The sequence below is a fragment of the Ixodes scapularis genome, unplaced genomic scaffold (assembly GCF_016920785.2).
Source record: "Ixodes scapularis isolate PalLabHiFi unplaced genomic scaffold, ASM1692078v2 PGA_scaffold10__122_contigs__length_95168666, whole genome shotgun sequence".
Taxonomy (NCBI): domain Eukaryota; kingdom Metazoa; phylum Arthropoda; class Arachnida; order Ixodida; family Ixodidae; genus Ixodes; species Ixodes scapularis.
This window is the reverse complement of record NW_024609836.1, coordinates 56,127,674-56,154,909: the sequence shown is the minus strand read 5'-3', so window position 1 is coordinate 56,154,909 and position 27,236 is coordinate 56,127,674. Positions and strand designations below refer to the sequence as shown.

The 27,236-nt window shown below is 44.0% G+C and overlaps 1 protein-coding gene across 1 annotated transcript in view; it reads right to left on the bottom strand.

The window, feature by feature from the left end:
• LOC120845954 overlaps positions 1 to 26,652 on the bottom strand; it is a 42,091-nt gene extending 15,439 nt beyond the window's left edge. The window contains exons 1-6 of the mRNA XM_040217514.1: positions 26,553 to 26,652; positions 22,170 to 22,211; positions 19,403 to 19,506; positions 7,558 to 7,623; positions 5,368 to 5,525; positions 4,102 to 4,139 (exon numbers count right to left, since the gene is read on the bottom strand). Of these exons, the coding sequence (XP_040073448.1) occupies positions 4,102 to 4,139; positions 5,368 to 5,525; positions 7,558 to 7,623; positions 19,403 to 19,506; positions 22,170 to 22,211; positions 26,553 to 26,652 (508 nt within the window). The remainder of the gene's footprint in view (positions 1 to 4,101; positions 4,140 to 5,367; positions 5,526 to 7,557; positions 7,624 to 19,402; positions 19,507 to 22,169; positions 22,212 to 26,552) is intronic.
• Between the last annotated feature and the right edge of the window lie 584 nt (positions 26,653 to 27,236).

Genomic DNA, 27,236 nt, shown 5'->3' with positions numbered 1-27,236 from the left:
TTGGCTTTCTGGCGTTTCCTACCTGTCTTATTAATGCACAAGAAACGAAATGTATCCAATCGGAGGGGTTCTGGAAACACACGCCGCCGCGTGGAACGCGGTACGACGCTTAGTGTCACGTGGTACGTGCTCGTTTGTGCTCCAGAAATCCTCCCACTGTTTGTCTCGCCACGTGTACATGTAGTAGTATTCTTTGTTTATGAGCTTTAGAGACACGGTATCATCATCATCTGCGAGAATCAAGAGCCACGTTATTGAATATACAACACGGGCACTTCACGTCATCGTACGTGGTCTCCGAGGAGGATATGAACGAATATGTGCAGATGAATGAACCGTACTTAATCCAATGAATTAAAGAATCCAAGTTTTCAGGAACCCGCCGAAAGCCAAAAATTGGCGGAGCCAGGATTTGAACTCTGGGCCTCCCAATGTCCGGTCGGGTGTGCTAACCACTACACCACTCCACCTTGGCTTTCTGGCGTTTCCTACCTGTCTTATTAATGCACAAGAAACGAAATGTATCCAATCGGAGGTGTTCTGGAAACACACGCCGCCGCGTGGAACGCGGTACGACGCTTAGTGTCACGTGGTATTGGATTAAGTACGGTTCATTCATCTGCACATATTCGTTCATATCCTCCTCGGAGACCACGTACGATGACGTGAAGTGCCCGTGTTGTATATTCAATAACGTGGCTCTCGATTCTCGCAGATGATGATGATACCGTGTCTCTAAAGCTCATAAACAAAGAATACTACTACATGTACACGTGGCGAGACAAACAGTGGGAGGATTTCTGGAGCACAAACGAGCACGTACCACGTGACACTAAGCGTCGTACCGCGTTCCACGCGGCGGCGTGTGTTTCCAGAACACCTCCGATTGGATACATTTCGTTTCTTGTGCATTAATAAGACAGATAGGAAACGCCAGAAAGCCAAGGTGGAGTGGTGTAGTGGTTAGCACACCCGACCGGACATTGGGAGGCCCAGAGTTCAAATCCTGGCTCCGCCAATTTTTGGCTTTCGGCGGGTTCCTGAAAACTTGGATTCTTTAATTCATTGGATTAAGTACGGTTCATTCATCTGCACATATTCGTTCATATCCTCCTCGGAGACCACGTACGATGACGTGAAGTGCCCGTGTTGTATATTCAATAACGTGGCTCTTGATTCTCGCAGATGATGATGATACCGTGTCTCTAAAGCTCATAAACAAAGAATACTACTACATGTACACGTGGCGAGACAAACAGTGGGAGGGTTTCTGGAGCACAAACGAGCACGTACCACGTGACACTAAGCGTCGTACCGCGTTCCACGCGGCGGCGTGTGTTTCCAGAACACCTCCGATTGGATACATTTCGTTTCTTGTGCATTAATAAGACAGGTAGGAAACGCCAGAAAGCCAAGGTGGAGTGGTGTAGTGGTTAGCACACCCGACCGGACATTGGGAGGCCCAGAGTTCATATCCTGGCTCCGCCAATTTTTGGCTTTCGGCGGGTTCCTGAAAACTTGGATTCTTTAATTCATTAGATTAAGTACGGTTCATTCATCTGCACATATTCGTTCATATCCTCCTCGGAGGCCACGTACGATGACGTGAAGTGCCCGTGTTGTATATATATACATATATACTGGGTGTTTTTTTAATTCTTACACATTTGTTTAAAAAAAAAACGGTGAAAGCTACAATAATGCGGTTTGTGCAGGTTTGTTATACGGCCAGGCGGACATTATGTGGGTGGCTAATCATTGCGATAAGTCGGCAAATTAATTAAAATTCCTTAACTAACTTTTTAATTACTTAAAATAAACATATGGTTTCCATTAGAAAATTGCTGAGCATTATCGAAAACCCCTAAATCAACTATTTTTAGCAGGATATAACGCCAGGGCAGCATTTTACGGCGTTCTGTAAAAACGGTCTATTTGGACGCATTTCTAGATTTCGGTTTCTTATCGGAGCGCATCTACCCGCCCGCGATCCTGCTCCCCGGTGGTCGCGACGCGAAGACACCTCCTCGCCTCCCTCGTAGAATGGAGGGAAGTACGGCGCACGTGTGTTGCGCGTCTCAGCCACTGGGGAGCAGGACCGCGGGTGCGGTGATGCGCTCCAATAAGAAACCGAAATGTAGAAACGCGTTCAAATGGAGCGTTTTTACAGAACGCAGTAAAATGCTTCCCCGGCGTTATATCCTTCCAAAAATAGTTGATTTAGTGGTTTTCGATGATGCTCTAGAAGTTTCTAATTGAAATCATATGTGTATTTCCACTAATTAAAAAAGTTAATTAACAAATTCTAATTAATTAGCCAACTTATCGCAAAGATTAGCCACCCACATATGTCCGCCTGGCCGTATAACCCACCTGCACAAACCGCCTTAGTGTAGCTTTCACGTTTTTTTTAAACATATGTGTAAGAATAAAAAAAACACCCTGTATATATATATATATATATATATATTTATACCTGGTGTTTCCCCGAAGGCTGGAAAAAATTCCTAAAATTAGTATATTCCAGGTAACTGCTTAAGTGTATGCAGTAATTTGCGTTGCGAGGCACTATCAATAGCCTTGGCGAAGCCCAAAAAATAGCAACCACCTGACCATCATTATCCACTACGATAGCGAATTCACAGAACTTGTGAAGACCTTGTGTCACTGTTGAATACCCGCGTCGTAAAGAACCTTGCTGCATGTACTCAAGAGCAACACAGGTCTGTAGTTAGATGCAATCCTTTTATCACCACTCTTATTCATAGGCACTTCCTTGGCCACTTTCTAATTTGTGGCACTTCGCCAGTTCTTAAACAGCAAGAGTGAAGGAACTTGGAGGCATAATTTGTTTTTGTCAGGCAGTTTAGGGCACTTAAGCGAGACACTATCAATACACCTTTTTTACGTGGGCGCCGCCATCTTCAATTCAGGAACTTCCGGTATGCGTGAAAACATCGCTTTCCTCTCGCCTCAACACTAGAACATGTTAACATTTTAATTGCAACCGTCATTCCTTCTTGTCATGTCCTTTCCATACTTTTCTTTCTTTTTCCGGGTTGAAATCGCTTGCGTTTTTTCAGAACGCATACCGGATATGGGGACAACGTGGCTGGGTACGAGGCTAAACGAAAAAGGTGTATAGCCTTTGCGAGGCCCAACAAATAGCATCCACCTGACCATCAATATCCACTACGGTAGCAAATTCGCAGAACGTGTGAAGACCTTGTGTCACTGTGGAATACCCGCGTCGTAAAGAACCTTGCTGCATGTGCTCAAGAGCGACACAGGTCTGTAGTTAGAGGCAATCCTTTTATCACCGCTCTTATTCACAGGCACTTCCTTGGCCACTTTCTCTAATTTTGTGGCACTTCGCCAGTTTTTAAACTGCAAGAGTAATAGAACTTTGAGGCATACTTTGGTCTTTGTCAGGCAGTTTAGGGCACTTAAAGCCAGAAAAAGAGGAAGTATAACAAAACCTGATATTCTTTGGTCAGAGTTTGGGAATTTTAGCTTTAAATAACCAGACCAAGACCAAAGTTGCGCTTCTTTGCCTGGTCGTACAGTTTTAGTCTGGGAACTTTGAACACAAATTGTCAAACAAGTGCCAGAATTGGGCTTTACTGCTAATTGTTTGGTCGATGCGTGGCATTTTTGCCTGAAGTTTGGCAATTTCGTGGCGAACCTCCCAAGAATAGTCACAGAAAAAACAAACAACCTAACACTTTAAAAAAACCATTAGGCTTATATTAGAACAAGGTTTACTAAACTTAAGCTAAATTATTCGTTTCTTTGGCGTGCTGCTAGAGAATAGCGAAAGTTTACGTGCAGTTCGAATGGCGAGTACAGTAAACCAGTGGTATAGCTAGGGGATCCGGCAACCGGGGCCCTTATGTCCTTCGTAGCACCTCCCCCCTCCCTCCCCTTTTCTTTACTCCCCTAGATCACTACAAACCAGTGAAGCTGGGGGGAAGTGAGGGGAGGAGTGCCGGGTGCTGCGAGATGGGACAGCTGGTACCCGGCGCCCAGGGCCCCGCGGCCACACACTTGATACGCCACTGCAGTATATCTGAAATTGTCAAAACTATAGTAGGTACTCACCGTCAAGTTCTTCCCCCCTTTGGTTGTATATAGGATGCCTGAATAAAAAATGAAAAAAAACATTTATATTTTTCAAGCAGCTTAAGCTTGTTCACAAGAAGTCCGAATAACCAATGCAAGTCATTTCCCTACTGTGTTAGCAGGGTGCGCTAAAAAAGCTAATCGTCCCTGGTATACTCACAATCGTCTTGCATCGCGCTCTTCATGGCCGTGAATTGATTGGTGGATATTAACAGCTGTACCCTTCATAATTTGCGATACCTTGCTGGACCAAGCCTAAAAGAATAAAAAGCATGCTTCCCCCACCCACCCCCCTGGAGCCAATGCATTGGAGCAGTCACCAGGGACTCGGGACAGAAGAAACAAAGAGCTAAAGGCGAAAGTTCCCGGATCGTGCTGATTGGACTCCAGCGACCAAAGCGTGGCGTCATCTTCGCCAGAGTCCAATCGGAGAGCTCAGTAAACTTCGGCCCCAACTTTGTGTTTGACGAATCTAGGGCCCAGGACGTGAATGGGATCGGCAAAAGGACCTTTGGGGGATCGAGCGAAAAAACTAAAAATATGCACCCTTCATCTCTTTTGGCGGAACCTTGCCGCCGTCACCCTAACTTCGGACCCCACTGTGTGACAGGACTAACACCCTAAGCCGAAGTTCTGTTATTAATTGAGGTAAATATTTATTTAACAAAGTTAACTATTTAGTTACCAAATTAACGAATTAGTTAACAAATCAATAATTAGTTTTCAAACTAATTATTAAACAAAGTTAACTAACTACTTATTGATGTCACGTGACCAATGTGGAAATTTAGATTTCCTGCTACGTTTAGCGGCAAAACTTACGCCTTGTGAGCTAAGCACCAATCCAATTCGCACGTTAAATTTAGCGGGTGAAATGGACGTCACTTGTCCTATAGACTAATTCAGATTACCCACTAAACATAACCGGAACGTATTGTAAAAGCTTGGTCTGCTGGGCAAGTTGGTAGTGGACATTCATATTAAAAATAGCGCAAAAATAGCGTTTGTCCTGTGTGCTTCTTCGTCTTTTTGTCCCGTCTCTTTTGCGCTATTTTTAATATGAATAACCGGAACATTGACGTGATGTAAACTAACACCAATCCAGTTTTCGAGCTAAATTGAGCTGGTGAAATTGCTGTCACGTGACCTATACAACCATTTGATTTCCCTGCTAAAACAATCGCCAAGAAAACAACTGCGACAATTACAATTGTACAACGCAAGGTTTTAAACCGAATTACTTACCTTGTAAGCACGATATATGCGTCAGGCTCCTTTATTCCTTGATCCACCGATTTCATGAGACGAATCGCTTCTTGTGGCAACAACACACGTTCTTCCTCTATAATCATATCATGTTCCGTAGAGTTCACAAGCAACCTTTCCGTCATATGTTTGTCCAGCTGAGCGTTGCGTAAGAAAAACAACGTGCAAAAAAAAAAAAAAAAAGCTGCACAGACATGAAATAACTCAGAGAGAAACGCAACTCACAAACATGAAGTATAAGGAGACTTCCGTACCTACGCGGTTTCTTTTTCCTCGATTTAGGGAACGTTTTAATTTCTCAAAATATCGGTGATTTTGGTCGAAATACTAGGTGTCGATAAAAATGGTGTTCACAGTCGCTTACGCGATAAAAACAAGGCGTCAGAACAGGGTTTGTTTCCAGGGACCCAAAATATTTAAACGCCCTAATCTAAAGCAACAACAACAGCAAAAACAACAAAACAGAGCAACAAAAAAGGCGTCGTTAGCAAAGGAGCAGCTATGTAGAAAGTTCATCTATGGCTTTGTTTTGTGCCAACATAGACTAAAACTGTAGATGAAATTTTTCCCCTTGAAACTTGGAGTCTCTTATTGGAGAAATGTAAGACTTTGAGGATTTTCTGTTTTTATACTATTCAATAAAAACTGCGTGGGCAGTACTATTCTCGATATTTTTTTAGCATACACCAAATGCATGAAACCCTAAATATAAATTAACGTTGCGGGTCTTGTACCTTTAAAAATTCTACAAAATTACTCGTTAAATAAAGTCTTCTAAAGTAAAGGCGCGAGGACCACCTAGCGCGTACCGCGAATATTGTATAACTTTGAAACTGTCAAAATATAATTTGATTTGCACTGTTAAGACCCAAAACCAAAAATTCCAGTTTTTTGACATAGGGAGGAAAACAACTTTCCTCATTTTGAAAGGCCAGAGACATAATGTTAAGTAGTGCATGTGCATCAAATCTTGTAGTGCTCTTGACAATTAAATTATTCTGCATATTCGTAAAAAAATCGTTTAAATTTTTGTATGGTTTGAAAGCATTCCGATCATATGATAACATCACATTTTACAATAAAGCAAAACAAACTAAAATTGTGAGCAAAATCAAGATTTGGCTCCAACGATCAATCGCCCAAAAACTTCAGGTTCACACGTTCCGGCAAAACCTAAGCATTGTTCTCGAACGTGATAGAAAGCGAGACTATCTCCACGTTAACCTTCGGCCGGTTCCTGAAGCTCATCGCATGAAACCAGTTTACGCCTGAGTACAATCGATCAGTCTGAACTACGATTTGCGAAACGTATGTACAATGAGCATTCCAATATTCGTCTCTTGTTCGTTGCCATCTCTGTGTACGGCGTCGTGAAGCGCATTCTTGGAGAGTGCCTAGCTCGCTTCGCGGGAATAGCAGACTCCGCGCATGCGCCCGCAGCTCAATGACTCGGCAGTTTTTGCTTGATGAATGAACAGCTAAGCGCGGGAATGGATTCCACACACTGTGATCTCCGGCGGAAGAGAATAAGTATCCAAAACAACGTGAAGTATTCGGTTGTTTGTGTTGGCAAAACGCAGAGGCATGACGAGTGGCTCCGTTGATTACAAGACTCCGTAGGTTAAACCAAAGACATACTTGGGCTAGAGCGATTCCTATTTATTACGATTTTACAATTTCGGAGTCGACCCGGCCAATGTTGGTTCCTGCGCCTTCAAGCGTTGTCATTGTGACCGCCGAGAGGTCTAGTATTCGGACGCTGGCTCGTCTGCACTCCAAATGAAAGCTTGACCGGGCAAAAGTTAGCGCCAAACGATCCTTCTTTGTGTCACAAACTACTCCAGCAGACGCAATCGATAACGACGCGAAAGAACACGAGCGTACTGGAAAACACTGCCTCCACATGGCGCGAAAGTTCATGCATGGTATCCGGTGGAAATTCTAGCTAGAAGTACGTCACGTAAACGGACTTATAAACTACTTTATGTAAAACACGCGACGAAATTCTAAGTACTTTATTTTTGTATTCATCAGCTACCCCAATTATTTTGTTTTTTGATTTCCCGCTCCTAAATTGTGTAGCCAAATATTAAGGTAGCGTGGATAACTAACTATGTACTAACACGAATGGTTTAAGCATCCACACTAATACTGTGGTATATTACAAACCTGTTCCATTCCTACGAGCTTCAACGAGAGCCGGTAAGATTCCCTGTGTTCCACGTAAATAAGAAGCTGAAATGTAACAAAAAAGAAAAGTTGGCGTAAAAAAAATTGAAGTGAATACGATTGAACGTTTATCTCTTAAAGGGACAGTGACAGGTTATTTATGCTCGCCGAGGTTTTTAGTTGTACGTGACATATGAGAGCTCAACTACCCAGAACAGAATTTGCGGCTCGAAATTCGGTTTCTTTCCGCCCGAAAACCGCCGATCAAGAACTGGCCGGTTCGAGTCTCGCTCACTCTCGTTTCCGCGGTCACTGGCCGTTTTCTAAGGTATCGATGCGACCACCAAATTTAATCAAAGTCGTAGGTCACTGAAGGCACACACTCAATATTAAAAATAGAAAAAAAAAGTAAAACCAATTTTTTGTGGCTTCTAAAAAGCTGCAAATACGTTGACTGAAAAAAAAAAGTTCCACAGACAACCGGAAGCATTCTGTGCGTTCGTCGTTTCGCGTATCGTGGGACTCGCGGGGACGACGATGGCAGCGGACAACGGGCGTGGGACCTTTATTTCAGAACTGTTGTTCGCGGTACCGGCGAAATCTGTCTACCTTTAAAAGAGAAATTGGGGTATGATCAAAAGAATTGGTATACATCCCGTACGACACGCCCGACCACCAAGCCGATTTGCACGAAGACGTCGCCGAGCCGTCGGTCCCTTCTCGTGGCTGAACACATCGCTCGCGCAAACGTCAAGCACGACGTGTCTACTTCGACTTGAATATGCACGCGTATGATTTCTTTACTAGGAGCAAATGTCGCCAATGCGTGGTGCTTCCCGACTTCGACCCGGGAGTGCTTTTGCTAGAGGAAAATCGGCAGCAAACTTTCGAACTTACAGTTTACCGGCTGAATCATTACTACGGAAAGAGATCCACCAGTGATGAGTAAAGCCCTTTGATAAAGGCGTGATGAGGCGCTCCAGTATCTCAGTGGGAAAGACGTCCGCTTCACTCGCGGTAGAACTGCATTCGATCCCCCGTGAAAATGTTTTTTTTTTTTTCAAACATTTTTTGATGTTTACATATCTTTTTTTTTTACAATTATCACTGAAGAAACAAACAAAAAAATAAACAAATGTTGTGGACGACACTTCGCTGAATTAAATGGTATGGGATTTCCTTTTTTACACTTGCGAACTCAATGTAATCACTTTCCACAAAATGCAAGGAGCATATAAATCAGGTAGCGTCCGCCTTCCGAGGTGCCCGTATATATGTTGAATTGCAGCCAGCCATTGGTCCCGCTCCCGTTGATCTTTTGGAAACTCTATCGCACAACGACCCTTTTTTTTCGGACGCAGGACATGTGAGCCAGCTCTTCACGCAACAACTTGGGTGTATTCTTTTCGGAGCCGATCATGGAAGTTCACCACGGGCATTCACTACTCATCTCCAACTCCTCAATGTACAAAACAACTCATCTTGGAGTACAGAACAACGAGCGGAACAAACGTAACTGCAAAAGAATCGCACAGCGAACAGCTCCCGTACGCCGCATGTCGTGTCGTCTGCTACGGAGAGGAGAAAAAAAAAAAAGAACGCACGGTCGGGTGTAGCCACGTGACTTCCGCAACTCACTCTCTTCTCTCCACTTCTCCAACCTCCGTCGGGTTTCGGTTTCGGTTTCGAGCAGTTGCGTCTTTCGGCTTTATTAAAAAAATACGCTACTCTGTTGCAAAATATTAATTGGGTAGTCCTCCGACACCATAATGGAGCGCCTGGCAAAAAATGGAAAAACAAATTTTTGGGGGGTGTCAGTGTCCCTTAACCTTGAAGCCACCGGCTCCAGCATCTCAGTTCTACAGCTTATCAATTTCTATATTTTTCTGCGGCACAATTTTATTATTACTATCTTAGAAAAAAAAAAGTGCCGTAGAGGTAGTGCAATTGTTTAGTTTAAGAACGGTACCGGGAAAGATTACAGATAGCTATATATAGCTTGTCAGAACAAGACACCTTCTTTCTAGATCCAGCCATGATACAAAAGTCGGAGATGAAGAAACAGAAATGACATTTTTTTTTTTATGTGAGGCTTTGACGAATCACTTGGAACGCTTACTTGCGCGCCGGTGTCCACTCGTAAATTCCCGAATGTATAATCAGCTGAAGAGGGTCGATGACTTTGACAAAATCCCTGATGAACCGGCGATAAAATCATGACGTTTTGAACCATGGTAGAACAGCCTTCGAAGTTTGAGACGTACGCCTTCCAAGTTCTTCACGAATTAGGTCCGCTGTGAAGACGGTGAGATCTGCGGCGATGGGGTCCTCCCATTTGATGAGCGGCATGATGAGACAACAAAAGAGGGCGTTTACTTGTTTACGCGAGCTAGGAAGGTTTCGATGGGCAAGAAAGACAGAGAGGCTAATTTAAAGTTTTTGTGGGCGACTGGGCCAGATGTGAGGCATAGCAGAGTGGAGCCTCCACTTGGTTACTGGGCTAAAGCCAACGGCAGATATGCTGGAGAGAGCGAGGTTCGCGGAGGAGAGACCGAAGACACGTGACCAGAGTCGCGGGAAGGAGAGGGGTGGCCTTCTGGCAATGTGGTGGCGGCAAGAGCGAAAAGGCTAGAGGGAACGTCTGGGGAAGTGTGGTGCATGTTTAGCTGTGCGGCGTAAGGAGAGGCAACCGAGAGGCCCGTGCGGAGGCTCTCGGTGGCCTCCCCTTGGGACTTGTGTCTTATAGTGCAAAGAAACGCCCGCATCGCGCATTCTATACAAAGTGTGTTCATCACCTCCAGCCGCCATGACAGGGAAAGAGAAATACTTCCGGTTCTCGATCCTATGTTTACTTTGTTTTTTTATTAAGTGCGCGACGGCTCTTGGTTCACTAGCGAGCAATTCCGCGAGAGCTACACTCTAGAAATGCCCCAGTGTCGTGCTTTTAGGGGGGATCGGTGGCCGAGTGGGCTAGCGCACACCAGCTCGGAGCACGTGGAACGAAAGCTCGCCCTGCAGAACCCCAGGATCCTGGGTTCAATTCCCATTCCTGCTCGTTTTGATCTGGGTGAGCTACGTACCGGCGTGCGGTGTGTATCACTACTGCGCGATGCACGCTAAAGATCCCAGGCTAGTGGTTGTACCGCACTGGCTAAATTTCTCATCTACAGCTGGGAGAGTCGTCGCCCGTTGAGGCAGACCAAGTTCTAGGCTGTATAAACATTTACACACAACCCTTTTTTAGAGCGCAGCTCTTAGGGGCCCGTTCCCGGCTTGAGCGGCGTCGCCGTCGGCGTCGGCGTCGCCGTCGCCGTCGGCGTCGGCGTAACCAAGGTCATCCCAAGGTCACGTGACCCCTCCCAAGGTCATCTCAAGGTCACGTGACCCCACGTGACCCCCTGAAGGTCAAGTGACCCCTCGAGGTCACGTGACCCCTTCCAAGGTCATCTCAAGGTCACGTGACCCCAAGATGACCCCACGTGACCCTTTGAAGGTCACGTGACCCCCAAGTCACGTGACCCCTCTGAGGTCACGTGACCCCCGAGGTCACGTGGTCGCCTCCCCAAGGTCACGTGACCCCCGAGGTCACGTGACCCCTTCCAAGGTCATCTCAAGGTCACGTGACCCCACGTGACCCCTCTGAGGTCACGTGACCCCTCTGAGGTCACGTGACCCCCCGAGGTCACGTGACCCCTCCAGGTCACGTGACCCCAAGGTCACGTGGGGGTCACCTTTGGGGTCACGTGGCCTTGAGGTCACCCCAGGTCACGCCTCCCCGAGGTCACGTGACCCCCTCCCCGAAGTCACATGACACCCCCCCGGAGCATACTAAAGAATGAGGGGAGGAGGAGGAGAAGGGGGAGGGGTCTACCCTCCCCTCAGTACCCTTCACTCCTCCTCAAGAGCTGCGCTCCAATTCGGCGTTACAGGGATTTGTAAACGGCTTTCACTTTTTTTGTCGTGCTTTTAGGCTGATTTCGATTATCTGGAGACGAGGGACGCCACCGACGGCGTCGAGCCTGGGTGATAGAAGAACGACGGCATTGGCAGATAGTGCTAGCCTACTTCGATGTGCTGCCGACAGATGGCGCAATGCGACAAACGCGAGGATGCGGCGCCGATGCTGCGGCGCAACGATCTACCATCTACGCACAATGATGGGACATTACGACACTTACAAATGCAGCGTGCATGGTGATCTGGGAAAGGAACCTTCAATGCCAAAGCAAGCGATTGAAAACACGAGAAAATTCTGCATTACGGAGACCTGCTTCGCGCTAAAGGAAGCTAAAGGGAGCTATTGGTCGCGCGCTAAATGGAACTGTTGCAAGATTGTCTGCTGAAACCAAGACCCTGCTCTGCGACCCCTTCGCGGAACTTCGGCGCCTATCTTCGGCACCTGGGGGAGTTACCTGCCAACCGCTGATGCCTTGCCATTCAAGAAGTAGTTGGTCGCGTTTAGGGATTTGTAAGTTTTAACTTTTGGAGCCCTTTTCTGGTATATGAAGCAGGCTAGTCGAATAGGAAGTCTTGAAAATGCGCCCACGATACCTTCGGCAGGTTTGTCATTTCCTTGATGAGCAAGTATTTTTTTTTCACCCAAGAGAACGCGAAATGATGCCGATCATGTGTAAGTAATTTCAGGACGTACCGCAGGTAGTCCTCGGCGGTGAGACTGCGGTGAGACTAAATACGCGCTGCTAACGGAGGGCCCTCAAAAACAAGGAAAATCAATAGCCCACTGGAAGTAACATGCACCCCCTGGAAGTTGAGACATTATTTGCTTTTGTTTACCTCCGCACTCGGTGTATAAAAAGCACTTCTTATGAGATTTGTATGCGAAAGCGTGAATGTCGTTCTTCCGCTCCCAAAGTTCGTCTGCGGCGTACTGGCGTGGGCGGCCACGTTTCGCTACTGCCGGGGTTGCGGCCGCCCACGATATAGAATGGATGCCTCACGCGCGACGATGTTCCCCGGCGGCGAAAGCAGCAGAAGCGGCCGCGCCCTTCCTCCCCCCCCCTTCCTCCATCCGGCAACGCCTGACACGGCAGCGACGCCAGAGCGTGAAGAGCGTGAATTTCCATCCCCCTATACCCCCCCCCCCTTTTTTTTTCCAGGTTTCTAGCCACACCTGACACGTGACGCGAGAGGGTGGAGAGAGTGTTTAAAACGTGGCCCAAGAGGGAGGAGAGATTGGCTGCCGAGCGCGCACTACCCTCTCTTAGATTGCTCGTATTTGGTTGTTACAAACAACGCCGACGGCGCTCCATGGGACAGTTAAGGTGCAACCCCACCGTGCAGGACGTTTTGGTGCTTCTTTGACGGCTTATAAGTTTTGTTCTATGTAACTTGCAATTATAAAGTTAATGTCAAATTAAGGAGCTGTGTTTCGACAATCCTTTAATGTCTCAAAACTACGATTACTTTTATTTGTTATTTAATAATTATTATTTTAATAGACCGCAGTCTCTAATGTTGAAAAAATATTTCTCGAGTTATAACGTCCCATGGTCCACGATAATTTGCGTGAGAGTTTGGTTGCATGTAATAAATTAAAAAAGTAAGCAACGAGCTGTACAGATAGTGTATATTTTAAGATAAAAAATAAAGTTTAAAATAGCATAATTTTAAGGCGCTATAAAAACGAAATCACGTTAACTAATTAAAATAACGAGACATTAAATTATGAAGCATCCTTCGATATTACATTTTCCAGAACTTCGATATTGATATATTGCACGTTAAAATGTTATAAGACCTCAAACTTTTCCCATTCAGTTACGGCAAATTCTAGTTTCTTAATTTAAAGTACAGATGGCGACACGTGTTCAAGAACAGCTTGATGTGCATCTTCCGTCGTGTGCCGCTTGGAACGCCACGTGAACGACAGAAAAATCGCCAGATGTCACGGTGTCAGATGCCTGGATGCCCGCACTGAGCGAGCCAGAGATGTCAGAAACACAAGTGCGAGGCTGCGGGTGCACCACAGCTACTTTTGCGCGCGTTCTACTGTGCGTCGGTACGCATTCCCGACGCGATCCAAATGAAATGGGCGCCATGAAATGCATTCTGCCATTTCAGATTCCGCCACGTATGCAACAATATTTTAATGCTTTTATCACATGGAAACACCATTTTCGCAATCAAACTATGCTTGTCGGAATGGTTTGACTATATTTTGTTTCAAAAACCACCTCGGTGGCTCTTAAGTGGCAATGATATTAAAACAAAACACAAAACATTAAATCGTCTCAATGTCTTTGAGCCCAACGCGCTGGCACATAAATCTATATTTGTTGGGTTTAAATATCGGCCGAGGTGCCCGCAATCCGACGGAGGCCAATCTGAGATTTTGGGTTGCACGTCAAAAGATCTCCAATTAGTCAAAATAAACCCGCAATTTTTTTTATTGGCGTTTGTTAAGTGATTTTTGTAGGTATGTCTTGTGAGAGCCTAAGATCTGAATATTTTCTTTGTTTTACCTTAGTTCGGAACGCAGCCAACGCTACGGGCTGATAAAGCCACTGAAGCAGCGCCAAGAGCATAAGGTCAAGCTGTTTGTTCTCTTTCTATGCCTATGCGGTCGGGCTAAACTAGAACATCTAAGTAAGTTACGCTTCATAGACATCTTGGTGGTTAAAATAATGGTTGTCAGTTATCTGAAGCTTTTGAAATCACAGAAAACACCTTTCTGTCCTCCACAAATGTTTAAACAGTTCGTGACAAAGCAAAGCAATATTACGCGAGCTGCTTGACACCGAAACTTTTGAATCATGACGATCGACAGTTGCGTTTGATTAATTACTAACCAATCAAAAGTGCCGATACTCTAAGCATAGCTCATTTGGTTGAGCTCACTGGCTAAACCAAGTGCGGCGGGGGACCGTTGGCCGAGTGGGGTGTGGCACCGCAGATCAGAGCACGTGGAGAAATGCTCGAGCGCGAGCTCCGTTCAAAGCACGGAGCTCACGCTTCGGAACCCAACGTTGGCGGAACGTGTAGGGACTAAATCCCCTCGATGTGCTTGCGTTGGTCTTTCAAATAACCTCGAAAGTGCCAGTGCACGACGCCCGTGTCTCAAGTGACCCTGTGAGGCAACTGGAGGCGCAGCACTAAAATGACTGGCCCTTGAAAGCGAATGGCGGCGGAGCACCCGCTCGTGGCACGTGTCTTGCGCGTTTCCCCAACAATGGTTGGCGGTACTTGTAAAAAACGCCTTTATCAAGGGGCTTTAGCAGGGACCCTGGGTTCAGTCGCCCATCTGCATCCTACCGTCGTGCGATCGTGTACCACATATACTGCGTAATGCACGTTAAAGACCCCGAGCTAAGAGTTGTACTGCACGTTTTATAACCTTCAACGGGTAACAATGTCGCCCTACGAAACTGCTGCTCTCTAAGAAACTAATGACTAGTTTTGAATGTGCCGCTACATTGCATTTTTAATGTGTGTTCGCTTGTTCGCGTTCTTTGTTTTTTTGTTTACATCTTTGATTATTCGGCTTTTACTTATGATGAACGAGACTATAGGTGTCGGAATTCTGGAAAAATATTATATATCTAAGAAAATGGCACGTGAACACAACAGACAAAAAAAAAAAAACAAAAAAAAACACATAGGCGCACTCAATAAAAATAATTAAAATAATAGAAATGATTATCATTGTGTTTTTAAAGGTTTGAGCGTACCAAGTGCTATAAAAACGAACTCGATGGTTTGGATGATGCGTTTGTTCACTGAAAGTATAGTTCAGGGCAGTATGCTCGCACTTGTATGTTCCGCTTCGCTCGCAGGGTAAAACCAAATACTTTACTGGTAATGTATTTAGTGAAACAAAGCTTATCTTCTGTATATGTGCAATGCCCTCAGTTTTCGCGTGACTACACGCTTGTTTATCATCATTTATTTTCGTTTCCCACTGCAATTCAGTTCGTGTTCTTTTGTGTGCTACATGCATTAGTAACCCAGGAGCATTCTATTTCGCGGATTGTAAAAAAACCTATGCAACTTGCCACGTGTGCCACAATCAATACAAACTATTGTACGCTTCACATATGCCCGCTTGCCTGAGTGAACATTGTTGTTTGTCAAGAACAATTGTGATTGTATAAAATCACGTGGGAAAAAACACGTTCTAAGCACGCGACCGTCGGCATGCAGTGAATACTCATAATCGGCGCCGAGATGATTGGTAGCTGTCAGCAGGTGGAGTTTTTCTATCAACCCAAGCTTAGAATGTTTCCTTCTTTTTCTTGTAAGCAATGAGGAGAGGACTTACACCAAATCTAAGGGTAATAAAGTACTATGAGCTTTCAAACATAATAGCCTGAGCAGTATATGTGTACAAGCTTTAGCCTTTGATGCACCCTTAACTTTCGATACACTCAACGCTAGTGCAAAATGTAGGGCTGTTTCATTCTTATGTACCATGTGTATGCTTACACTATATATTATACAATGTCAAACTGTACCCGTTTGCATCTTTTTTTTTAATTTTCGCACACCACTACTTGCGCGCATAAATCACCAAATCACCAAATTAAGACTGGTACAGGATGCCACAAAAAAACAGTTTTTTTTACCTCAAAAATAAACTACGCATCGTTTAACGCTCATTTTCCGCCAAAAGGTAGCGCTAGGTTACAACCAGATGCCAAAGTTTCATCCCGAACGGACACCTTATTCAAAAGTTATTAGTGATTTTCTAAAAATGTAAATGGGAAAATGAAGCCCATTTTTGCCCGTTTTCGGTTTCTGGTGCAGTAGAGCCGCATGTATTCGAAAGCTCCGTCGGCCGCCATTTTCCCAATGAACGTTTTAGAAAATTACTTAAATTTTGAATAAAGTATCGGATCGGGCTGAACTTTGACATCTGGTTGTGCCCTCTAGCGCTGCCTTCGGGCGGAAAATGAGCGTTCGGCAATGCCTAGTTTATTCCTGCGGTAAAAAAACAGACCCTGTAATTTTTTTTTGTAACATCCTGTACTATGCTTAAACTGTGGAAAAGCTATCCACAGACCAAGAATCTTTGCCTGGCCAGTCATTGCATTTATCACTGAATTCGTTAATTATTATAATAACGAATTAATGATAATAAATTATTATCATTTATTGCTGTGAGTTAATTTTTAACCTCGGCTTTTTTTTTTTATTATGACTCCAGCACCAGCCCTACTTTGGGTTTACCAAACTCAACATCTAAACCTGAGTGTCATTTTTGTGTGTTTTCCAGTCTCGTGGTTTTGGTCAAAATGAACACCCAGCTACCTAAATGAGGCACCTAACCACCCAAAAATAGTTTATTTTTTTATTTTTTAGGTGGTTAATTCCTTAAACTAGAATTTTGGACACCCAAGTCTATGTGTCAGCTCGTTTTCCTGAAATCCACAAACAGCCAAACACATGCACGACAAAAGCGCCGGCCCGTCATATTGCCGCCCGCCGAGCCGAGAAAGGAACGCTCAATCACGGACTTCTAGAAGATTTGTGTTCATTCTTTCACCAGGGGCCCTAAACTCGTCAAACACAAAGTTCGGGCCGAAGTTGACGGAGCGCACCAATTGGACAACCGCGACGATGACTTCGCGTTTTTGTCGCCGACGTCCAATCAGCGCGCTCCGCCAACTTTCGGCTCCAACTTTGTGTTTGACGAGTTTAAGGCTCCAGGCGTAACTTTCGCCCTGTTTTCTTGTTCTCGAAAGTGCCAGTTCATCCTCGCCCCGAGCGCGCGACGCTCGAACCTTCTTCGCCGAACTTTCGAGATGGTGACGCACTGTAGATAAGCAGCTGCCGGCGACCTTGTCGAGTCACTCTGGCTCTCGCTCTCTGCCACGCTGCCGAATCGCCGCCTGCTTTTCTGCTGCCTCGACGCTCTTTCCTTACTCTTTTTTGTTTGGCACAAGTTCGCCGATTAAGCCTTTATTTTTCAGTTCACTATTCGTCCTATTGTCACCTTCACTCGTGTCAACATAAATCTGATCATATTGAAATACTCCTACGTGTAATTGGCCTCCGAAATCTCCGGTAACGGCGCACAGGCAATTTTATATACGTATTTCAACGTGTCGGTGGTTTGGTTGTGCATGTGTCTCGCCATTTGGCTCAGGACGATTTTCGCGTTGTGTACTGCCCACATTTGCTAGAGACGTGAGCTCGGAGCGTAGGCAATTGGCCCCCTTGCACGAGAACTGGCGCAGCTGTGCGCGTTCCAAAGAAAGCTCGTGAAGAGAAAAACAAACAAGGAACCAGGGATGTCAAATTCAGGATATAGAAAATATCCCACTGTATCGAAGCGCCACCACACAAGATTTCTCGGATTGATGAACAGGCTTGGAAGGCGATCTCACCGCCATCTGTTGGTTCAGAATCACACTAACCAAGGGTGGGGTTGCACCTTAATGCTTTCGCATTGAAGTAAAGTTGACTAGCACTCGAAGAGTTTCAACCCGCCGTGGCAAAACGAACACGGTTAACCTTTCGTCTGCTCTTTTCTTCACTTTACCGTCACTCTCTTTCTCGTTCTTCGTCTTGGGACCACCGATGTGAGAGCTCAAATTAGCTGCGACCTTCTCCCCCTGTCTCTCTTACGCCACCAACGTACCCCTAGAGCCAGCGGTAACTGAATACCATCCAAGTGGGGTTGTGACTTCGCGCCATGACGTTTGTGCGCCCCTTTTTTTCGAAATATCTCGCTCCGCTATGATTTTTCAGCAACAGAAGAGTTTAGGTATTAGTGACCTCGAAACTGCAGCGTTCATAAAATTCACTGCATTCCTTGAATTGATGCCGCATGTATGCGTCGGTCGCAGAGCAAATAGATTTCGATGAGATCGACCATGGTAGAATTTATCTTGGAAGTCGGTCCCAGTGCTTCAGTCAAATTGCTGGATTGTGTACATAAACGAGTGAAACTTAGGGATGGTGACGTGGATATGATCATCATACAAAGAAATAAAATTCGTGCCTGTCACGGCAAAACCCAAACTGAAATTGAAACCAAAAAGTCCAGACCTACACGGGGCAATAACATAGAGCCGATAGCTCCACCACCACCTCCCTCCCTCGTAGCATTTTCTTTATTGCAACAGAAAGTTTATCGCGCGTAGAGCTCTCTTGTCTGTGGTTTCCGCTCCGGCGATTTGTTACTCTTGTGTATGGAAGAAATCAATTGCGCAAAACTTGAAGATCGAGGGCCGAATTTACACGTTACGCGTTATTAGTGATCTAGCGGGTTAAATCGCTACAGTAAAAATACTGTGTGTACTGAACAGAGTGCGCTTTTACAATAAACGTTCGACGTTTTCTTTCCAAGTTCCTGATATATTATGGAGTCATACTTTGTAAACATTCTCCTTCTTAAAAAAAAAAAAAAAAACAACCTTAGGCTACCTTCCAACCAAGGTAAACGAAGAGTCTGTCGAAGTTGAGTGACAGGATACAATTGCCCGCTGGATTTAGCAAAACAAAAATACAAAAGTTGCCCGCTAAAATTAGCGGGAAAATAATGCAAGCTTTGCCCTTGACATTACGTATATGATCATTTTTTGACATCCACCCAACCCTTAACTTAGACATAAATCTGCCCTTGCGCAAACGTTTCGTGATATTATTAGTTTTATTTTTTGCTGACAGTTGTAAAGAAGCTTCATTTCTTATTCAAGCTAAGTAATACCTACGCTAGCCTTTTTAAGCTATTACTTTTATCGGAAACACTTGATTTATTTCAAGCAATTTTACGGATGGTAGCAGTGGCCACGATATTCGCACGAAAATAATTAATTATTTAGTTTCTATATTGATAAAAAAAAACAAATACGCATTGTTATTAGTACTGGAGTTTACTTACTGATGAGAAGAGACCTTGCACGTATTTTTGAATATTGAGCCCAAATTTTAATTTGACTGTAGCATCTACTATAAAGTAGAGGTGAATAATTTTTGTTGCAGAAGCTGTTTATGAAAAAAGAAAAATGTTCCCTCTTAGTCGAACGGTACATTTAGGAAACAGTGAAGCGTATAAACTTATTATGTACAAACAATTGAAAAAAAACACAAAAAACGTTGAAAACTCTGGATTGGACACGAAAACCCACTGCTGATATGAGTACGGAGATTTGATAAGATCAAGTTCACTTTAGGTAACAATATTCTTCTGTAAATAACTACCTTTTACGATGTACAGACATTTCGCAGAGGGTGTGTTCCGAGCAGAGATCTCATAACTCCATGCGGACGTGTTATTATGTTACAACGATGAAGCTACTTCCCAAATCGATAGGGGAGTCATTTTGTTCTATTTATACATGGAGTTTTGTGTTCTATTTTTTTTAAGAATACACTGCAAGTGATATAGTAGAAAAATATTTTGAGCTAAAAGACATGGAGATTGTAAAAACAAACAAACACTGACAATACCTTAACATGAATATCTTTGACGGTGATCTGTTTCGTTGCTTAAAACTATAGTCGTGAAAAAAACCCGAAAAACTCACACCAAAACTTTTAAGTTACTCCTGGAGAAAAAAAACAAGCAAGTTCCGAAACGTTGGGTTACATTGTTAGGGTTTTGGTCGGAGTTTTTTAAATTTTTTTTTATTGCATTAGCATTCGAACGCTCGCTTTGAAGAAAAGCCGGCGGTGTCTTTCGTTTGTCAGCAGCAGGGAGAGGGGGAGAAGGAGCGGGAGAGGGTGACGCGTGCGACACTCCCGTAGGTCCGAAGCGGTGACGTAAGTACGCGTCAACCTCTCCCGCTCCTTCTCCCTCTCTCCCTGTTGCTGACAATCTGAAAGACACCGATAAACAGATAGAATCAAAAGAGCGTGTTGGTTAAACATCTTGGTATCCGTACGCTAAAGGAGACAAGGGATACACGTCAGACACAAACAGCGTTCAACTCGCAACAAGTTTATTCTCTCACGGAGTGGAGAGCCCGCGTGATTTTGACAGCGCCCCCCGCCGGCTCAAGGCCACGCTCGTCCCTCTCATTATTGGCTACTGCGTCAGGTTTCAAGTGACATGCAACTGACACAGAGACATGACGGTTTCCGTCGAATATTTAGTAGTGATGGGGCGAATTACCAGAGATTAGGATTCTGGCAGATTCCGAAATTTCTGAAATGTCGCGACGAATATTTGGAAGATTCGGACTTTCGGCAGATTCGTTGTCCGTCGGACAATTGGCGAAGCCAAGCAGCCAAGCTCGGTAGCGATATCTTATTAATAAATATTGATCAATATACGACTTTACCGAATGAAAGGAAGAAGTCGACCGTCGTTTTGTTTCGGCGTTGCCACATGAAGATTAACTTTTCCAATCAAATAATCGTAATTTGTTTATATTGAAGCTAATGAAAGAAACCGTCATCGGAGTAGCATTGCAGATGAAGGGTCGGGCTGGATTAATTTCAGATAAAAATGATCGCTTTTGGCTTAGCTTCATCGCGCACATGGCAATTGATTTATGCGCACCTCCAGAAACCTCAATTTGACACTTCTTAAGCATTTATAATAACCTTTACTTCTATAAAATTGTCGAGGTAATAAGTATTATCAGGTTCAAGCTTATATTCTCGCATGGAAAGTGAGGATTTTATTTCCGCCGATTTCGTCGAAGAATCGCCTGGCTACATCATTCTATAGCCACACCGAAACTGGGCGCACTTTTAATATTTAGGGTCCGAAACAAGAGGGGGTTGTCCAAGGAAATTTAATTGTTGTCAAACACGAAACTCGGTTCCTTTAATAGTTATAGTAATCATAATATTCGGAACTTTTATATGCAATGTTGAGGTTTCTTTTTTCTACAGCATGCAAGACTAGACAAAAACAAGGACGGTAAAACCTTTGATTTAAAGATCTGAATTAAATCTTAGCGTAGTAAAAAATATCCCAATACAAGCTTCTAGTATTAATATATTTTGCACAAGGTCCCTCAAAGTCCGCTTTCCTTTTTGTGAAGATTGTGTTGCGTGAATGGCGTGAATATGGTTATTGTGGCTAGTCATTTTGAATACCAAACCAAAACTTAATTTTTAATACGTTTTTATGTTTGTACTACCACAGGGATTTCTAGAATAAAATCGAAGATATACTGCGTATATTTTTAATGTGAAATTAAATTAATGTAGAATTGAACTCTGATCATGCATTTCTGAATGTTTTGTAGAAATGAGACGCTACTATTAAAATCTTGTTGACAATATGATCCCGCAGATTTGGCCAATTATCCGAACATTTCCGAATTTCTAGGTTCGCGTCCGAATCTCGGTTCAGAGAAAGTTCCCCCATCACTAATATTTAGTAAAATCCTACATCACCGATATGGAGACAATGCATAAGCTCTTTCTCTTATTTGCGAAGGTAAATCTTTCCATCACCCATATTCATGTGGATATTAAAATGAGATTTAAATATAAAATGAAATAAATGCAACTGTATGAACGCTTGTGAAGTAAAAGTGTATAAACCCGCTCAGTTGTGGAAATGAAAGTTGTCTTGAAGATTTCACAATGAGCAGATGTTGAAATTGAATCTCATTATTTTTTCGTTAATTTAGTTGCGGTGTATTAAAGAATAGGTAAGGACACTGTTGCTAAAAAACGTGAACACTCACAATGTCTCTCCGAAACATTGAGTTTAGTCGAGTAAAACGGAGCTGAAAGAAAACATAGTCATATTGTCAATGTTGACAGTTGGGCTAGTTGATGTGGAATCTTTGAAAACACGATGGTTTTTATAGACACGGAAAAGAGAGACCACACTGTCATGTAAATATTAATATGTTCATATCTGTTCTTTTACATTTCTTCAAAAAATAATATAAAAACATTTATATAAAGAACACTTTGTTGCATTTTGTTTTAATCGAACAATCTGGTAAAGGTGTTCATCAAATATATACTAATTAAAAGTTCAAGAAACGCTAAGCCTCCTGAGTTTCGAGGATGTTAACATCACCGCGGAGCCGATGAGATTATGGCATTAGGGAACGTCGAATAATAAATGACGAAGAAAGAAGTCCTACGTTTTTAAAGCAGGAGTTTTTAGAAACGGTGTTTCTTTACTACCTTTATTTACATTAATATATGCATGTCAAGTGCGCTTTCACTGTTCTGAACTCGGTCTCCGAACTCGACTTCGCTAGTTCTCCTCTTCTTCCTTCGTGAACCAGCCGGCTGCTTCAAGTACTCCCCTACAAACTACGAGCGCCTGTACCACCGCAGCAGAGCTGCGGTGGTACAGGCGCCCACCCGATGCCTCGTTCGCCCGTATTCTGAGTACGCTCATGCTTTCAGAACGGCCGGTCGAACCAAAATGTAAAATTTTGCTCTGTACACGTTCAGCGTAAGACATCTACGTGTCCTAGCGCACCTAAGCAAAATAGTTTCTGTTTCAACCGCGCTGCTTGATCCAGCGTACCTAGTCTGCAGCGATGGTCGGCGGCGGTATACCCACTACCAGCATGCTTAGTCCGCAGTCGACCGTTGGCTGTGAGTCATACTTATTACAGCATACTCAATCTGCAGACGGCCATCGGCGCTGAGTCATACTTAGTCCAGCATATTTTGTTCGCAGATGACCGTCAGAATTGAGCCATACTTAACCCGCAGGCGACAGTTGACGGTCCGTTATCCTTAGTCCAGCATATTAGGGAGTTTTAGAACAACGTACGCGATTTTAGCGTGTACTAGCGTTAAATTTAGCGCTTGCGTTAGCGCACGTTTCGCAAGAGTGTTTTAGAATAGCGTTTCTCCAAGGCGACGTAAAAGCCCAAGCATCTCGCGCATGCAACACCACCAAGATTCAGTCACCATTTTTATTTCCTATACGATATGCTGTAACTTGAGAAAAAGAGGAGCTTTCTGATCCAGAGTAAGATTTGAGATTCGTTTAAACGTAAGAATGCAACGCGAGTGGCCGTGTCGGCTTGCGTCGACTCGGCAAAAGAGGTCTCGTGTATTGACCTTCGCCTAGAAATCTTCGCGCGTCGGAAGCATCAAGTTGGCGGTGATCGTTGCTTGCCTTACTGGGTTTTCCAAACCGAGTGCAATGTCGCCCCGTATTGAAATTCGCAGTCGCGAATATGCCGCCGATGTCGCGCTCACGACGGCGCCAAAGCTGCGCAACCGTGGTTTGGGAGCCGGCATTTTTTAACTGTGCTAGCCTTGGCTGTAGCCAACTTCTCATCACGAATCCTCCTTGGATGAGAAAAAAGACTTTGCGTACGCACGCAATTTCCGAAAAATATCGTACGCTAAAATAGCGCACACAACTCGCAAAATGTGGTTAGCGTTCGGCGGATGCGTAGTGGCGACGACATTATTCCTTGCGTACGCAAAGCTTTATTGTGTGCCATTCTACAACTTCATATTTATTCCGCGGAGGGCCGTTGGCGGAGAGCCATAATTAGCCCGGAGGCGACACTTCGCGGTGAGTCATACTTAGTGCAGCATATTTAGCCCGCAGATGCCCGTCGCCGGTGAGCCATAATTTCACCGCAGGCGACCGTTGGCGACGAGTCACATTGCCGCAGGCGTAGTCACCCATATTAAAGAGAAAAAAAAGCGGAGCCAGCCAAGTAGGCAGTGCACTTGCCACCTACACAGATAACCAGGATTCGAATTCCGCCACCGCGGGTTGATTTTTGTTTCTTTATGTAAGTAGAAGATTTTCGAACGTTGGAGAGCCGTACACCTTGTTTATGCTCCAGAATGCATACTTTCAGAACAAACGTGGTAGAACGTTCTACGCTTTCAGGGAAGGCTCAAATGAATACATGATAATAATGTAATTATTGCCAAGGTGCAAGCACACCGTGCGGAGTCAGTCTCGTCCCAGCGCTCGGCTCTGCTGTGACTCCGCCATTGACGCCTGGGACGCCAGCCTTCTTCTATTTTGTTTTTGGGAAGTTCGCCCCGTCAAACGTTTAGTTTCCTTCAGTCATTCGTCACTTCATGAATTGTCGTGTGTGACAATATTCAGTCCCGCATATTCAGTCCGCAGATGACGGTCGGCAGCGGGCCCTACTATACTGCTTCTCAGTAGTTGCGTGCAGTACAGGCGAAGGCAACGCCAGGGGAGGGGAGAAAGGGCAAGCACTATTCATTCTTGAGACGAGAAGAAAAACTTCCTCTCCTCTCTAACCATTCCCAGTGCTCTTACTTTCTCCGCTCGCTTTCCATTGCCCTCCTCTCCCGTCCCGCCTTCCTAGTGCTCGCTCTCTTTCTCTTCGTCTGGCGTTGCCTCCGCCTGAACTACACCCTAATGGTGACACGGCCTGTAACCCCGCAGGCGGTCGTTGCTGGTAAGGCATACAGTAATGACGTCACATGTGACGTCAGGGGTGACGTCACGAGTGTCGCGAGGGAGAAGGACGAGGAGAAGGGAATTTTCCCGCTAAATTTAGCGGAAACATTCCCCGCTAGATTTAGAGAAAAGATTTCCCCGCTAAATTTAGCGCAAAAATTTCCCCACTAAATTTAGCGGACAAAGTTCCCCTATAAGTATAGGGGGAGCATTTTCCCGCTAAATTTGGCGGGAAAACGTACCCACTAAATTGAGCGAAAAACTTTACCCGCTAAATTTAGGGGGGAAATTTCCACGCTAAATTTAGCGACAAAAACTCCGTGCTAAATTTATCGGAAAAAATTTCCCGCTAAATTTTTTTCATTCTCCTCCTTCTCTCATTCCCTTGCCCTCCTCCCCCCTTCCTCCTCCCCTCCTTCTCCCCTCCCTGTCTCCTCCTTTGAGAAATCACTCGTGACGCTCGTGACGTCACTTGTCACCCTAGTGACCCTCGTGACGTAACTCGTGACCCTCGTAACGGCACACGCGATGCCACGTGTAACATCTTTATGGGTAACGTCCCATAATGCAGAGCGCGCGTTACGCCGAGGGCGACGGCGACGCCGCTCAAAACCCAAACGGTCGCCTAAGAGCTGCGCTCTGAAACCCTAGGTGCACAAATGCTATCTTTTTGGAAACGGAAACGATGGGATGTTTCCCAACGTGCTCTGTGAAATTAGTATTGGAGTGTTTGCAACATAATCACTATTTAAAAGTTAACCAATTAATATGTGTTAAGTAGCTGGTTTGGATCATAAAGGCAACTTGGCTTGTTCCCTTCTGCAGTGAACAATAGTGAATTGGCTCGACGAGCGTAGGGTACCATCTTCTATTTTAAATCTTCTGAGAAATTTGCTGAAACCCCCTGCATATGTCCTACATCATATTTTTAGATTGCTCCTGGATTTTAAGAATAATATACAACTTTTGGTGACACCTTGATTTCACCAATTCCGTTGCGGGGAGCCGCAAATAAAAGAAAATCGTAACCATTATTTTGCGTTGTTAACTTAACAAAAAATTATCAATGCAAATTATAAGAATAAATTTAAGAATTATTAAAAAAAAGTCTTTATGAAACTTTTAGGCCTAAAAATGTGAAGTTGATATGTTTTTTTTAGATGTTACGAACCAAAGCAATTTATCGTTATATATTTTATGCCCACCGTGGAACTGATATTTCTGTTGTCATAGGTCTTAAGGGTTCATTTTCTACAACGATGTGTATATGATTTTCAATCGGCTCTAGGTAGGAACCTTGTCTCTAAATTGTACCTAAAAATCCAGGAATAATGTTTGTCTTCTAAAATGTTTTGTATTGTTCCTGCCACGTGAAAAAATATCAATTTCAATAAAATCAACATTTGTGAAAAAAAATCAAATTAATTTGGTCAAGTAATTGTCATCGTGTAACACTTCAGTCCCTTTTCTATATGACAATGTTAGCTTCTAAATTCTGTTTTTCAAACACTGTGTGATTCATTATACTATTTGAAAAACTATATACTATTTTTGCTAAAATCTAGTTTCTAATGTGCTGCTGAATTCAGGCGAAACTACCTTGTCTCAACTATTACTTTTGCATATTTACGCGTATGTTGCATTTAGAATGAGCTTCGCAGCACATCGGAGAGTAAAATAACTTTCATACCATTCGTTTCCTCTTCAAGGGGCTTTAGATGTTCCCTTAAAGAAACAACAGGAAGTAACAACACCGCTGCCAAACGTACTATTTCCATAACCCAACACATGTCTTTCGTTCGGGAGCTGGGATGGAAGTATATTCTGATAGCTCCAAGTAAAGTAGCATTTGAGCGTATTGCAATACAATACGTAAAACAAAATGTCAATTCGAAGATGCAGGAGACGGCAGAAAATGATTTGAAATTTAACTTTTGCCTCGGATGTTGACAACAAACGTTTATTGTGTCGTTAAACGTTTTTCAGTAGCCTTGTAAATAAAAAACAAACGCAGAAAAAAAAATATCTCGGGATAACATTTATTGCTTTGAGGGGACTTCAATTCGAATGTGTTGTCTTTTTACTCAAACTCCAGTAAAAAAAAGAAAAAAAAATTATATTTCGTTACTACACAAAACATACTTCGCATCGGTCCTTGTTTTTGTCGCTCCATGCTTCTTAAAGTATAAATCATCTCTCCCAATTAGCCCCTTCGTTGCAATAAAACTTTTTTTTTAAATAATTATAAGCCATAAGTCAACCACAAGCGACGCAAACACTTATAGAGACGTTCCTAAATACTTATCACTTTAATAAATGCCTTAATATTTGAGGATTACAGCCAGTTCCACACTTGAAAGCAGAAACGAATTTA